The following is a 15,954-nucleotide window of genomic DNA, read 5'->3' as shown; positions in this document are numbered from 1 at the left end:
GGTACAGTGAAAGACTGAGAGACGATGGAGAAAAGAGCCATTTATAACAAACCATGACTGACACAGACAGCTATTAATGACTCTTTGTGAAAGAAGCTGTTCAGAGGATGGGATCACAAAGATAGAGATGTATGGAGCTCATGTTTACATTAAAAAGATGTCAGGTTTGTTCATCTGTTTGTTTACAGGCCCACACATTGAACTGCCTGTCTTTAAATGTTGATATTTCATTTTACAGCTAAATCTTATCACTTAAACTATTTTGTGCATTTTATATTTAAAGGTTTAGTGTGCAGCATTTAGTTAAACTAGCTTTGTAAAAATGTAAGAATGGAACACAACAGATAAAAAAAAATTAAATCCCCCAACTTTAAAAATTTCCAACCCCAAAATTTGCAGTCCTACTCTAAACAGACAAAATAGAGGAGTTACACACAGACACAAATCACAAAAAAGACTGATGAAACCAAAATCACTGATACAATCAAAAATCATAAAAAAAATGTCTTGAAATATGACATCAAAGATAATATGAAGAGGATAAAATAAAGAACATTCTTCTGTAATTTTTTTAGCAACAGCTTGAATAAACTCCTGCTGCTGAGACCAAGGAGAAAGACATGAAATACATGTGGAGAATTACCGAGCTCAGTTGTATTTAGCATTAAATTTATTATTATTATTATTATTATTATTATCATTATTATTATTATTATTATTATTATTATTATTATTATTATTATTATTATTATTATATAATTATTGGTTTTTAACAACAAACTCAGCCTTTGTGTATTGTTGTGTTGTAAAAGTAAATGAAAAAATAAATAAATCATGAATTCATTGTTTGATAATCAACATATCCCATGCCTATGCTATTGAGCCAGTCTTAGCTAACAGCCTACACCTTGTCACCTCTTTGTTATTAGCTTTAAATGTGCAACTGTGCTGTTAGAGTGTGGAGAAATATTTCCTGATTTTCTTTTTCTTTTGTTTTTCTATGAAGGCTCAGTTTGCAAATAAACTGGGAAACATGAAAACCGCTCAGTCTTAACCAACTTCATTTGAAACCTGAGAAACATTTTTTATTCTTGTTCACATGATTTTTCCTCAGCCTGCGATGAAAAACAAACAAACAGTGAATTGTTTGTAGCTGACTGAAAAACATACAGTGTGCTCCCTTTGGACTGTCAACACAGACGGAAACATGTAAATTTATTCATTATGTCGCTGTTCAGCTGAACAATGGGAACTGGAATTCCTCCTGTAATACAGTGTGTGTGTGTGTGTGTGTGTGTGTGTGTGTGTGTGTGTGTGTGTGTGTGTGTGTGTGTGTGTGTGTGTGTGTGTGTGTGTCAGGCGGAAAGGGGCGTGGAATAAGCCAACATCACAGGCTAATGCAGCTTCCCTCCATGCCACTAATCTCCGTCTGTGGACCGTCTGATCGTCACCCAGGTTGCCCACATCCGTCCCGTCACCCTGAGGACTGCGTGTCGGACCTGAACTGTGGGAGTCTCCAGCAGCGAAATGAAGCCGACACAGGGATAAAGGAGCATCTCCTCCTCCTCTTTCTCCTCCTCCTCGTCCTTTTTCTCCTCCAGAAGCGGAGCTCGGCTCTCCTCCTGCTGCCGGCGGAGAGATGAGGAATCCACTGGCCGGTGTAGCGCTGACACTCTGCTTCTTCCTGGAGGTGAGCGCTGTTTTCTATTTTTACCCCCGTGCCTTTACATGGCTGTGCTGGTTAACAGGATGGAGCTGACCTGTCACAGTGTTTGCTGTGGAAAGACTCGGAGTCGCTCTGTTTTAGCGCTCTGCTGACAGCACACTGCCTGTGATGGAGCTCTGAGATCTGCCGCTCGCTATTGTTTTGAGAGCGCTGCTCACCAAACCCCATTCAAAACTGCCACGGTCCACTGTCATCCCCCTGACATGTGAAGTGTACACACTGTATGTAATGCATTGATGCTTTTAGCACATGCATGCCCTTCTGTGATAACTTCGGCGTGCAGGTGATCCACAAAGAATCACTGCATATCAGGAAATCTGAAGTTGCAGATGGTTGATGCTGTATTCCCCCTTTATCCATTGTGATGTAAATAGCATGAGAGGAGGTGAGGACTGTGAAGGGATGTGAGGAGGATTGCATCATGAAGAGGACTAAAGGCATCACTCTTCATGATAAATAAAAGCCCAACATAAAAGGTTTGGTTTGCATGCTCAGAGCAAACACAGGAAGCCAGCTGAGCTACCTGAGATTGTTTCATCCTTTGTCCTTGTGCCCAGACCCCCATCACTACTGAGTGGGTTAGTGGGCCTGTAGGACAAACACCATCACACAGGATGGATACACACAAGGCAGGGAGTGAATCCAGAGGTAGAGCTTACTCTAATGACTTTGTTATCTTTTATCTTTTTATCTTCTTATCTCTATCTTTGGAGTGTTGTCTTGGCCTTTTTGGCACATTTTATTCTTGCAAAGCCAAGTTAGTACTGCCAACATGTTCCTCTTTTCTCCACATATGCACTTTGAAAATGAGCAGAGCCAGGGTTTTTTCTTTGCTGGAAATTCCTGGATCATTTAAGGAGAAGGAGGCCATGACAATGTGTCCTAATTTCATTTTACAGGCCTCTGAAGGTAGCACAAAGTGGTCACGATCCCTGCTCCTCCTGCCAGTCCTGTACCGCTGACACTCATGTCTATTCATGTATTATTAACTCTGATCATGATTATTTTATTTCATTCAGCTGACTTAGTGAGCACATCCATTTTGAATGTGAGCATGCAGCCTGGAGGGACTGGGGCCCTCAGACCACGTCCTGCTGCTGCTGCTGTGCTCACTTTGAGAAGTGCTCCTGACAAACTCTCTATGTTTGGCTTAACACGCATGATCTCTTGTTTTATTTTTTGCACTTTGAACAAAAAAAGTTTGCTTTTGTCTGATGTGCTTTAAAGCTGCAATCAGAAACTGTGATAAGACGGTTTTGTTTTGTGTAGAATTAAAATATCTCAGATACATTTCAGCTTAAGGAGATGCTTATCTCAGGCATATGAAGAGGAAGGCTAGCTCTCTGCAGGCTGAATTTATGCCAACTCTTGTGAAAGCAGAGATTAGAGGAACATTCTTCATGTCTGCCGTTGCATTCCTCGCAGCTAAAGATTTATATCACCATAATTAAGTGTCACGCCTTGGAGCGGCTACAAGTTTTATTTTCTCTCTTTCAAGATAGCAGTTTGTTTGTGACTGTTTTTGCATCGTGAATGAGAGAGAATAAAATAATCCCTAAAGCCAAGCAGTGGTTAGTTGGAGCTCTGATTCTGGCCTGATTGTAAACATTGTTGTGAGGGTCAGAGGTAGTTGCAGGGTTGTTTGTTGTTGAGGACGCCGCACACACAGGCGTAAAGATGCCCAGAGGAGTTTTCCTCTAAACAATCAATATTTGAACGACCGTGTTGCTGGGACACACGGTCATGGAAAGTCTTCAGGCTCATGTTTTACAATTCACAGTTTGATGCTGTTAGGACCACAGACATTTAGATACAATAAGATGTAAAAGTTAAAGTCTGTGTGAGGAGTTTCTAAGTGATCTTGAAAAAGTCTCTTCTAGATATATGCCTAATCCAAATCCAGACTTTAAAATGAGATTATCAGCACCTGTATTAGTTATTTCTAAACGCTACTTCTTAGCTTCTAGTTTGGGTCAAGCAGGACCCGATGGATTTACAGCACGTCTAGGTCTCTGTGACAACACCACGCTGGCTGTCAAAGTGTAGTTGTGAGAAGAGAGATCCATGCTTTTCTCTGCTGAAAACGATATCTGTGATTAATTTTGTAGTGATGGTGGACACTGGAGCCTAACTGTCAGACAGGAAAAAGACAGAAGAGCAGAAGAAAGAGAAACAGGAGAGTGACAGAGCACGAGCTAATGGCTGAAATGAGCTAGAGGCTAAAATGAGCTACAGGCTAAAACACAAGCTAAAGGCTAAAACACAAGCTAAGGTCCAAAACATGAATCAAAGGCTAAAACAATAGCCAAAGGCTAAAACACTAGCCAAAGGCTAGAACACTAGCTAAAGGCTTAAACACTAGCCAAAGGCTAGAACACTAGCTAAAGGCTTAAACAGAAGCTGAAGGCTAAAATACAAGCTTTTTTCTTAAACAAATGAAAATAATTCTGATTCAATCTCTGTTCATTTCCAAAGCAAACATCGCTTTGTTAAAATTCCGGTTTTTGCGATAGTGTGTGTGAGACTCTAGGCCAAAAGCTGGCGCTGCAGTCCAATGAAAACAGATCCTGCTCACAGCACGTCAAATTTTCAAACTTTAAGGATTACACTCAAATCCCACAGTACCATAAACTGTATGAATAAAACAGGCACTTCAACACTTCCAAGAGTGAAACCAAAACTTTTAGAGCACCCCCTGGTGATGGCCTGAAGTATACATACAACCCCATGGGTCAAACAAGACATCCCGTCAAAGGCTTGTTCTTATTATGACCCCCAGAGTGTTGATTTGGTAAACACAGAAACTACCTAAAGAAAGAGTAGGCTTCTTTTTTCATCAGGATAAAAATGTTTTTACTTTCTTCTGTTTTATTTATTTATTTATTTATTTATAAACCAGAAGTAAACATAGTCTGGTTTTTACTAAAACCACCTGTTTTTGACAAAAAAACCCAGAGAAAACAAGCTTTGATTAGTTTTAAGCGCTCTGAAGCTCCATTCTTTGATCCTCTCCATGAGCCCTGTTGTCTTTTCTCACCATCACAACATACTTTGTTCAAGTATGAGCTGCCTGTCCTGGTGGAGGGGGGAAGGAGTCTTCTCTGTTGCCGCCCCCTTTCTAACATTGCTTTCTACATGCAAATGTATTGTTATTGTAGTTGTTTTAATAATCAGCCTTAAGTATTAACACAGTGAGTTGACTTCTTCTTCTGGACTTCAGCGGGTCAGAAAGGATATGATGGTTATATTAGCTACAGAAGCAGAGTTTACAGTCAGTTCTGGTTTATGGAGCATGGAGCGGTTCTGCTTGTTCAATGAGGTTTTCTTTAGCCCGTCCACACAACGGTGCACTCACCTTGGAGTTCAGTTTCTATACCTGAATGAGGACACAGTATATTTCAGAAACATGGTGTTTCAGTCAGAGAAAGGATTTATTTCCAACTCACCAAGGAGTGAAAAGTCTTTTAAAAATGAAAATGAAATAAATCCTTTAGTTTCAGCTGCTGAACTCTCTCTTAATAGAGTATTAGTATGTGGGCTGATGGAAAAAATTCCAGATCTTTCTCTGCCAATATCGAACAGCTTACTCTGCCGTTGACATGTGACTCTCCTCAATGAGCGGCAGGTCTTGCTGTGAGCCCCTCCTTTATCTATAACACTCACAAGGGAACAAGTCCTCCTCACTCACAGCAGTCCCTCTTAGCTGCAGCCGGAGCAGAAAACTGCATGCAAATGAATCTAGCATGTGTCTGTCTATTTTGGGTCACTTTGTCAGTCCCAAGCCCAGGTTAATTTTGACATTAAAAAGAAAAGAACCAGCACAAAGAAAGCTGTTTTTTACCTGCTCCTGTCTCTTCCATATTGTTCCTCTCTCCCTCAACATCCATGAAAATTACATGCAAATGGCTGATTATGCAGTGATTCTGATTATGCAGTGATTATGCTGCATTTAGCGACTTTGAATAGACAATAGAGACTTTCCTTGCTGAGGAGTTAGCATGTTGAAACAAGCAGTGTGTCACTCAGCTTTAATGATGTTTGAAATGGGAAACTACCTCATTCTTCCAGGTCTTCCATGACTATACATGAGAAAGCTGATTGAAAAAACTGTCAAGGGTGGATTATTGGGATATATGGTAATCTGGGTGTTAAAAACAACAACAGTGTACACCAAACCAAAATAAAAAACCGTGACCACAAAACCATGGTAAGACCAAACCGTGGATTCAGTGAACTAAATCATCCCTATGAGGAGGTTAAGGGGTGGTACATGCAGGAGACGAAAGGCAGGACAAATGTTATAGACACTTAAAACATGAGTCATTATTTTCCCTGTCACCATGAGTGTGTGCTTAAAGTCAAACTGCTCTGAGTCTACTCTGAACTGTGCTGACCTTTCTGTACTGCCAGTAAGTGAACTCCCCTGACTCCACCTGCTGGATTACTTCACGCATATCTTGGGTCCAAATCACATCACCAGTGCAATTTCTCAGCATACACTAAGATGGTATTTTGGCTTCACTTATTTTAATGAGCGTGGCCGTCCACATTTGCACAGCCCTTGTGTGCTAAAAATAGATATAAATGCATTGGCTGGAGAAGTTTATCCTGCAGCACTGGAAGTGCAGCTTGGACTGCTGCAGCCTCCTGTTTGCAGGAGCTTCCCTGATCTGCCAGGTCAGCAGCAGCCGCAGCAGTCAGAGGTGGCTCCAAAACTCAGCTTACAGGATGATTAATGAAAGTTCGGTAGACTAAATTACTTCAGCTGGAATTTGTGTCAGAAATCACTCAGTTAGGAGTCAGTGAAAACACAGAAAGAAACACGGAATCAGAGTTTCAGGGCATGCTCAGAGTGTTCAGGTCTGTCAAAGGGAAAGGCGTCCTGTTTTTCAGTATGTTTTAGAAATAATACGATGATTGTTAGTGTACCCATGGGTGCATTGCAGAAAGGAAAGGAGTGGATGGTTCATTCTCTGAGGAAATATGACTCAGTGGATCCAGGGCACACTTACACACTTAGTGTAAACATCCCTTAAAGCATGATGGGAACATTTGTTCAGAACCTAGAGCCTGATCGGTTTACAAATGGAGGAATGCTCAGCCTAATGGGATCACTTGATGCTGTTTGTAGCTACATCTTCATGCCACTTCTCTGCCTGGTTACAAGACCAGATGTTCAACAGCTTCTCCACATGCTTTTATTGACGTCTGCTCTTTTCTTCAACATAGTTTGGACCTCTTTAGGTCCCTGTTTTCCTCCTTTGAGTTGAAATTATATTTAGACTCATAGAAATGGAAACTTAACCCCACTGTTCGTTCTTCTTCTTTTTTTATTTGGCAGACTTAAATGAACCAGTTACCATGGCAGCCACATGATCGAACATAGCGCCCTGTGCATCGCCAACATATTGCGTTTAGAACATAGATTCAGATGGCTGATATTTACAGTTTCATTTTCTTCTGGGTGAAGGCTCCATCGGACTGACCCTGCTGCACCTCACTCTCAGGCTTCTGGAGATCATAACAATATCAAACCAAATCCCCCTCCAGCTCCTCTCCCTCGTCCTCTGTTGACCCTGCATGAACTCACAAGTCTCCATTCTTAAAGAGTCACAGTCTGGGCTTTGTATTTCACCTCAGCGATTTATTATCTATAAACTTCATTTACCTGGTCTGTGTGGGTCCAGTCATAGCCTGAGGTCCACTTTCAGCCGGCCCCCTGCTTTCATCTCACAGTGTATTAATCATGTCATTGAAATGAGTCATGTTCTACATGATGTGAACATTTACATTTTCTGTTAAAGTCTATCTCTGAAGTCTCACTGAAGTCCATCTGGACTCTTCATAGCCTGCTGGTCTAAAACTACAGCTCTGTATATTCTGCAGAAACTCAACAACTCTTCTCCTGACGTCTTCAGATGAATGTAGAAAAACAGTTCGGAAAGCAGGATCAGAAATATTTGGGACCAAAAATGTTGTTTTCAGGCCAAAATAGTCTGAATATGAAAAACATCCAGATCAAATCCAGATCATGATCCTGCCATAAAAACCATCCTGACATAGTTTCCCCGTAGCGCCCTCTAATGGAGAACATGTTCCTTGGTTAGAAGCAGAGTTTGCTGATGTTTACAGAGCAGGTAACACTACAGAAAACTGACCACTGATCATCTGGGATCAGAGACACCTGAGGGACAGGTAGTAATTTAATTGATTAATCAGGCCAATTATGCCTGTCACTGATTAATCAACATCCCCTCCGCCCCCTCTGTCCACCATTATGTAAAGTAAGACTATAGAATGACGTTTTAATGTTGTGTTAGTTGCTTTTTTGAGAGATAAACAGAGATAAATGATACTGTTATTTCACACGTCCACAGTTATCTAATGAAAGACTATAAAACGGCGTTTTAACGTCTTGTAAGTTGCTCATTGTGTGTTTACAGTTTGACTTTTTTTTCTACTTACTGTGTTTAAAGTTTGACATCTTTATTTATTATTGTGTTTACAGCTTGTTCTTATTGATCATTGGTTTACACTACAGTTCTTATGTTGACAGTTTTATAATTAAAGTTCCTTGTTTTAATTTAATAGTGTTCTGTCTCTGTTTTGAATCATATGGGTATTATAATGATTTGTGATTATATACAGTATATATCCCATGTACATCAATGAATTTACTATATATATCAGCCGCTATATTGGATATTGGTTGATATATCGGATATCAGCCAATATATTGGATATCGGCTTTTTTTTGCCCCCAGTATCGGTATCAGCATCAGCCCCAAAAATCCCATATCGGTTGAGCTCTAGTAGAAATAGCTGAAAAAAACAGAGCGTCAGTGTTGGGCAGTACTGTCACTACGAATAGTGACACAAGGAGTGGTAGAGTTTTATACAAAATCTAATGTTTCAATAGCTTGGCTGATTTATTGGTCATGCAGTGCACTAGCAAATGCAAAAGCTTCATTTCCCCTTAAAAAAATGTGAAATGATAGAAGTTGAACAGCTGGAAGTGGAGCTTTCCACTGTGCTGTCATCTCGTGCTTTAAAGGATCAGACAGTGACGCCGTCTACTATCACTGACAGTGGAGAGAAATGATGAGTTCAGGTGCTCACTGTGCCAAGACATCACAAATTTGAGAACCCTGTTATGATGTATCTAGTGTTTGAGTTTTGTGATAACTTTTTCTTCTTCTACAAATTTGTAGAAGAAGAAAAGCCCCCCCCCCCCCCCCCCCCCCCCCCCCCGATGTCTGTGGGTTTACTGCCTGTGGCCAGGGTTTAGTTATCAGCCTCTAACTCTCTGATAGCATCTCATAGGTCCTCACCCTGACCCCCTGCCCTCATCTGAAACACCTTAAAATCGTTGTTTGCCCGTAATGTTCAATACAATTCCAGCATTAAGAAGCACCAGAGCTATTGACAACATGTAATCAATGTGTTCTTTAGGAAACTCTGTAATACACGCTGAGATCAGGCCGAGCAGCCGGAGGAAAATTGTTGTTTTACAACAACCACTCTGAGTTTTTATTGTAGCCAGAAGTCCTGTTTCCACTTCAGGAGAATAAAAGTTTACTGAGTTCATAGTGACATTGGTTTTCAAAGAACAGATAACTGGACTGTGTGGTTCAGAAACACCTCCTGGAAATAAATGAGTGAATGTGAAATATCAAGTAAATGTCAAAATAAACTAGAGATGGGCTTAATGGAGGTTGTGATTATGAATATTGACAACTGAGTGCTTGTTCCACTCTGTTTCAGTCAGTTTATTCAGTTTTTTCAGCGTGTACCGCTTTCACCATGGAGGCAGAGAAATTAGCAGTCGACTAATTTAGAAGACAAAAAAAGAAGCAAGCAGAGTTCACATTGAATTACAGAAACCAGCGGGAAGAGCTGAACGCAGAGGGATGATGAAAGATGAATTTTCCAGATGATACATCACCAGATTTGTTCACCTCAGTCTATTGGTTCAAGGTCTGCCTTAAATCATTCAGAGAGCACAGAGCCGCAGAGATCTGAAGGCTGCTGTGGCAGACTGGAGACCTGCTGCTGTGCCAGGTGAAGGGGACGGATTCATGATCTAAAAATAACTGAATGTTTGTTACGTAGTTTGGCCTCTGAATTGATCCAGTCATCAGCAGTTGGAGCTGCACCAGAGGCTGCGACAGAGGGGTAAATAAAGCTGGAGTCAGTAACTGAGCACTCTCACCATCTGATCACTGAAGTCTGTGTCAGTACTCAGGAAAATACAAGCACACACTGGTTTTACTATAAAAATATAATGTGTATTTCTTCAACTTATTTTCCAGGTTGTTGTTTTTTGTTTCTTTTTTAAATTTTGGAGTTGAGATTGTGAGCTAAAGAGCTCCTCTGCCTCCCTATACCAGGTCAAAAACAGTGAAATGTAATCCATCTGTTCACTTTACTGTGTTGTGATTTGATTTGTGTGTGTGCCATGGTAAACTGATCCCACTGTGAAAGCAGTCCATTTATTTTAGACATCTATTCATGGAACAATAGTAGAAATAAATACATTTATCAGTGAAAAAGGCACTTCTTGTTAAATATATATTTCTGTTTCCCAGTATTTGGAGAAGGTGAGACAGTTAGTCTGAGGGCTGTGGAGTTTACCCAAAGTTCATCAGTTGATTTGGAGTAGATACATCAATTAAATACTTTAAGTCTCTTTATGACCTGAAACATCTGGAGCAGAGTAAGAGAGGAGGGGAAGGAGGTGGGCTTTGTTTCTGAGGTGATAGAACGGCTCAATTACGCCAGATGCATCTCTGGCCCGACTCCACTCATCATATCCGTTTGTTGTTGTAGTCATGATAAAAACCCTCTGTTTTGGGCATGGTTTGTTTCGAAAGTCTTAGGCTGTTTTAGGTAACTTCCTGTCCCTCTTGATACGCCCTATTGTGATTGGCATCTGGCAAAAATATGATGGTTGGGTTTCTGCTGGGATTTGCCTCAGCGGAGTAGATCCAGTGTAAGTTGACACATTAACTTGAATGGAAACCTATCTGATCATGGTGCCATGACAGAGAGGAGCCAGACGGAGGCATATCTGAAGTATTTGGGCTGGGAGGGTGTTTTATTTATTTGGTGACGTGGTGATGAAGAGAAAGGTTGGCGTCAAAAATGATATCTAGGTCATGGCTGTGAGGTGAGATTCAAAGAGTTTATTGTCATGTTCACAGTATAGAAACGTGTTTCCCTGTATACTGACATTCTTTGTTTGCTGTCCACAATGAATACCAACTGTAAAATATTACAAATAGCCAAAGAAAAAAAAAAATATTAGAACAATTATATATAATTATATGACAGTCCAAAGATGAAGCAGTTGAAGGCAGTGGAAAGTGCAAATAGAACTTTAAACTATGCAAATACAAATGTAACGTGCAGAATTATGAATGCAATATGTGCAAACTAGCATGAGGTAGTCTCTGGTTGTTACGCTCCCATCAGCTGTTGAGTGGGAAAGAAAGAGTGTTTGAGTCTGAAGGTCCTGAACTACACTCATGTACCCACAGCCTGAGAGTAGGAGTGTGAACAGTCCATGCTGGGGGTGGGTGGGGGTCTTTGAGGATTAGGGATGGGTGCCGAATTCCATCTGCATTACCAAGTACCAGTTCACTTAAATCTAATGGTACCATGTTTTGGTACTAAAACGCATCTTTGTGACCGTGAGGGAGTGGAAGAGTAGGCGATCTTCCACAGACATGAACAAAGCAATGCAAGTTTACATATTGAGAAATAAATGTGTCAAATTGAAAAACTTTGAGATGCAATTATTGAACAAATTGATAATTATTACCACATAAACACAAAAGAACAGAAAACTGGTACTGTTGAGTACCAATACTGATTACCAGGTACTGGGCGTCAGTGGAGACAGCTCTCCTATGGACTCACTGCTGGGATGCTCTGCAGAGGGGGCGGTGGAGTCTCAGTGATCCTCTCAGCGGTCTTCACCACTCTCTGCAGTCTGTGGTCCAGAACAGTAGTGCTTCTGTACTACATGGGGATGGGTTGAGTTATTGACTGTGAGACTAAAATTCTGAATAGGAATTGTGAGGGACTTGGGCTGATGATAATGAGCTTGGATTTGTTGTATTTAAGTGATAGGAAATTGTGATGCATCCATGTTTTTTTTTTTTTATTTCAGAGAGGCGGTTAATGATTGTGGTATGTTTCTGTGGTTATGGATTAGGTGGAAATGTAGAGCTTGATGTCATCTGTGGAGCAGTGGAAATGAAGAATATATTGATGGATGGTGTTTCCAAGAACAGGAGGGGACCAAGCACCAAACCCTGGGGGACACCTTAAGCCAGAGGAGTGATGTTAGAGCTGCAGTTGTTGACATGAATAAACTGTTGATGGTCGGTGAAGTCGGGTCTCAGCCAGGACAGAGCAGTCCCAGCTCAAAGGCGGGAGAGAGGAAAAGTGGGTTTGCTCATTGTGAGTTAAGCCTCTTATTTCAACAACAGTAGAATATAAAAGTGTTTATATACTGTGAAATCATTTGGGAGGAATGTAATGCAAGTAATAATATTTGAACACATTAATTTGTGCTCAGTAGTTTAGTCTCTGCAGTTAGTTTGCACGTTGAATTTCCAAAAGAATATGATCATACATTCTGTTAAAACTTGCATACATTTATTCCATCCTTGTAAACAATTCAAAAGCCCTGAATAAAAAATGAATATAATTATTATAAAAAGAAGGAGCAAGAGGAGAAGAAAGGAGAGAGGGAGGGAGAAGAGGTGAAGGAAGTTGAGGAAACTTGTGAGAGAAACAACTATTTCTGACTGTTTTGTTTCTTGGTTCTTTTAATTTTGATACTTAAATTATTTCAGTTTGAGCTACTTTAAGAGTTTTACTCAAATGATTTTTGAGTGGGTGCCTTTTACTATTACAGGAGTAGATTTCAAGTGAGATATCTTTACCTTTACTCAAGTATGGTTTTTAAGTACTCTGTACACCATTGCAAGTAGTTCATCACCACAGCTGGCAGGTGGACAGATATAGACTGTTACATCTCAGGGCTATTCAGACAGCGTACGTGGTCCAACAAGACCCAGCTGACAACTTTATAAATACATATACATAAGTTTTTCTGGAAAATTCTATTTTTTAATCATTTCTTTAATTAGCCCTAATACGCCATTGTAGAAATCGACTGTGTAATGATTTTCTTTCTTTAACCATGATTTGATTATTTCCATTCAGAGATATAATGTAACTTTAACACACTGCACATAATACCTGTCATAATGTGACCCAGGAGAGCAACAACAGTCCACTCATACAGTAAAGCAGAGCCGTGGATGAGAAACATGTTCAGGCTTTACATGTCAGGAGCAGTACAGGCATCCTCCAGCTCTGCTTCCTTCCTCCTAATTGCCGTCTCCACCTCAGGCCAAACACACTCTGACAGTCAAATGATGCTTGTGGGTCTGTTGCTGCTTACTAATGGCAGAGGTAGCTGTGCGGTCAGCAGAGATCAATAAGACAGGAAGCAGAGGGAGCGGAGGAGGAGGAGGGAGGAGGAAAGGAAGAAAGGAATGAATTATAGAGGAGGGGAGGAAGTCAACCAGAGTGGAGATGGAGAGAAGGCACAGGAAAACAGAAAATGAAGGAAAACAGACACAGGATCAGGATTTTCTCAGTGATTATGTCAATTTACAGTTCACATGTCAATATTTTTCCCATGGATTTGAAGTCAGAAACAGAGCACTGGTTCAGTCTCTGCAGGTTAGGACTCAGTGAAGACCACAAACAGAGATCAGACTCATTCAATAACAAACTGGATTTCTTCAGTTTCTGCTGTTTGAAGTAAATCTCCAGTCTGGATGAAAATGAAGACCATCGCATGTCTTCATTGACCCACCTCCTTTCACGTTCTCATCTCCAGCATCCTGCAGCTTCAAAGACAAACATCCTGATCACCACACATACACACTCTCTCACACACACAGTGCTCTAAAAGCTTTAATGGCTGGTGTAAAACCTTTTGAACTATTCATCCCCCCCTGAACGTCCTCCAGCCAAAACCCATCTGAGCTGCTTTTAAAGCAGGAAAACACAATTCGCCGGTTACGCAACGGTCATTTTTGTCCCGCAGGAGCACAGAGGGACATTTTACTCTGCTGTCAGCGCTTTCACTGAGTTCCAATTAGAGAAAGACAATGAACAGAGCTGGACGGTGACCATCGCTGCGAGAGGGTTGGAAACTGGATATCAATTAGGTCCACCAAATGTGGATGGAGAGCAGCCTGATTCGAAAGCTTTGTGGATCGTTTTATTACAGTTTTACATCAGGCATATATTATTTAAATCATAATTTATGCACTGAAGTCTTTTCCTTCCCTCGCACTGTAAATGGCGTGGAAATAGTCTCCATTTATCTCACCCACGCTCATTCATCCTGCCAGGGGTGACATTGTTAACTGAGTCACATAAAGGCTAATGCAGGCTTGACTGTTGTGTGATAAGAGGCCAAAAGCTATTAGATTTGAGGAGGATGGAGAGGGAAGATGAAGGCTGGGAGTAGCAGAGGCTGCTCCTTGTGCTTCAGAAGTAGGAAGGCCAAAAACTGCAGCCAGAAAAGACTACAAACTTTCTTTCAAATCACTGTTTCATCAAAATAAAATGCTACTATGCTTAATTAAACTCTTCTGTTGATAGCCATGGTTCCTTGAGTGTGAATCCTGATGACTTCCCTGTGTTTGTCATGTTCAACTTCTGAATAAAGACCCGTAAAAACGTTTGTTTAACTTTAATGTAACACTGACACAGTGGGTGAGATGACCTCGAGGCTCCTTTTATTGTGAGAAATGACTGTGAAACAACACAACACACAGTCACAGTCTGTTCACACCCTTCATCCGTTAAACAGCTGATTTTAACACCTCTCTCAGGCTGGATCTGCTAAATGATTGAAAGAGAGTCCTCAGCTGGAGAAAGCTGTTATTTCTCATTCACCTGTCGTAATGTGTGCTGTGATAGTATTACAGCTCTGAGCAGCAGGTGAAGTCCACCTGGTGAGATCAATGCACTCTTGAGGTTGGACATTACTTTGGCCTCTTGGCAGAGAGCTGCTCAGACATTCAGGGGAAACAGATGATCTCTTGGGCTGTCTCATGAATCTTCTCAGGGTGATGTTTTTTAAAGAGTCCTCTTAAAGTGATACTCCGGGATGGAACAAGTTGGGTCCTATCACAAGGTTTAGGGCAGAAATTACCCCTACAGCAGTGTTTTTGTGCAGCAGAAGCCCAGAGCGCACGCACCAAACACCCCCTCCCTGCTCCTCTGCCGGTTTCCTCTGCACTCAGACGGGGCCAATTTTTACTTGACCAAAAACACAAATAAACAGACTCCCACCGAAAAATATCTGATATCAGTCTGCATTCACGCTTTATTTAGAGAATTTTTAGCGCTTTACTTTCACACAAAAACACCGCTAAATAAGGCTCTAGTTCTCATCATGTCGTAAAACGGCGCTACCTCCACTGCAGAGCCACAGCTAGCTACGAAACGCTCGCCTTTTAGTGTATCAGTCTGCGCGTTCGACGTGCCAGATATAAACAAACGCAGGTAGTCTGCCAGGACGAAGAGACACGATGAGAACTAGAGCCTTATTTAGCGATGTTTTTGTGTGAAAGTAACGCACTGAAAATTCTCTAAATAAAGCGTGAATGCAGACCAATATCATATTTTTTCGTTGGGAGTCCGTTTATTTTTGTTCTTGGTCAAGTAAAATATGGCCCCGTCTGAGTGCAGAGGAAACCAGCAGAGGAGCAGGGAGGGGGTGTTTGGTGTGAGCGCCCTGGGCTTCTGCTGCACAAAAACACTGCTGTAGCGGTCACTTCTGCCCTAAACCTTGTGATAGGACCCAACTTGTTCCATCCAGGAGTGTTCAATAAACTGTTTCCTAATTGTTTCCTGGCATTGAGGGCGGTCTGTTTTACCTTCTTGTTCCTGGACACGAGGAAACTAGAATACTTCAGAGTTCAGAGCTGTTTCAGCTTCTACAGCATTTATCGCTCTGTGCTTCTTATACTGGTGTTGCTCATGTTTGCTCTAGGCAGTGAGAAGAGAGCAAAGGATGATGGGTATTCACAGAACAATGGTCAGTGTAGTTCCCACATCTCTCTGTTTTGTTTTTTTTTCTTTTTTGTTTATGCCTGAAAAGACCTTCAGTTTCACAATAGACTCTG

The 15,954-nt window shown here is 41.2% G+C and overlaps 1 protein-coding gene across 1 annotated transcript in view; it reads left to right on the top strand.

The window, feature by feature from the left end:
- The first annotated feature begins 1,362 nt into the window (after window positions 1-1,362).
- The window catches only part of vopp1b (VOPP1 WW domain binding protein b), a 58,080-nt gene continuing 43,488 nt past the window's right edge, over window positions 1,363-15,954 (top strand). The window contains exon 1 of the mRNA XM_074693577.1: window positions 1,363-1,690. Coding sequence (XP_074549678.1) covers window positions 1,640-1,690 — 51 coding nt within the window. The 5' untranslated portion in view covers window positions 1,363-1,639. The remainder of the gene's footprint in view (window positions 1,691-15,954) is intronic.

Source organism: Halichoeres trimaculatus, unplaced genomic scaffold (assembly GCF_033239565.1).
Source record: "Halichoeres trimaculatus isolate MK-OKI-2021-1 unplaced genomic scaffold, fHalTri1.1 fHalTri1_scaffold_18, whole genome shotgun sequence".
Lineage (NCBI taxonomy): Eukaryota > Metazoa > Chordata > Actinopteri > Labriformes > Labridae > Halichoeres > Halichoeres trimaculatus.
This window is presented reverse-complemented; position numbering and strand designations above follow the sequence as displayed.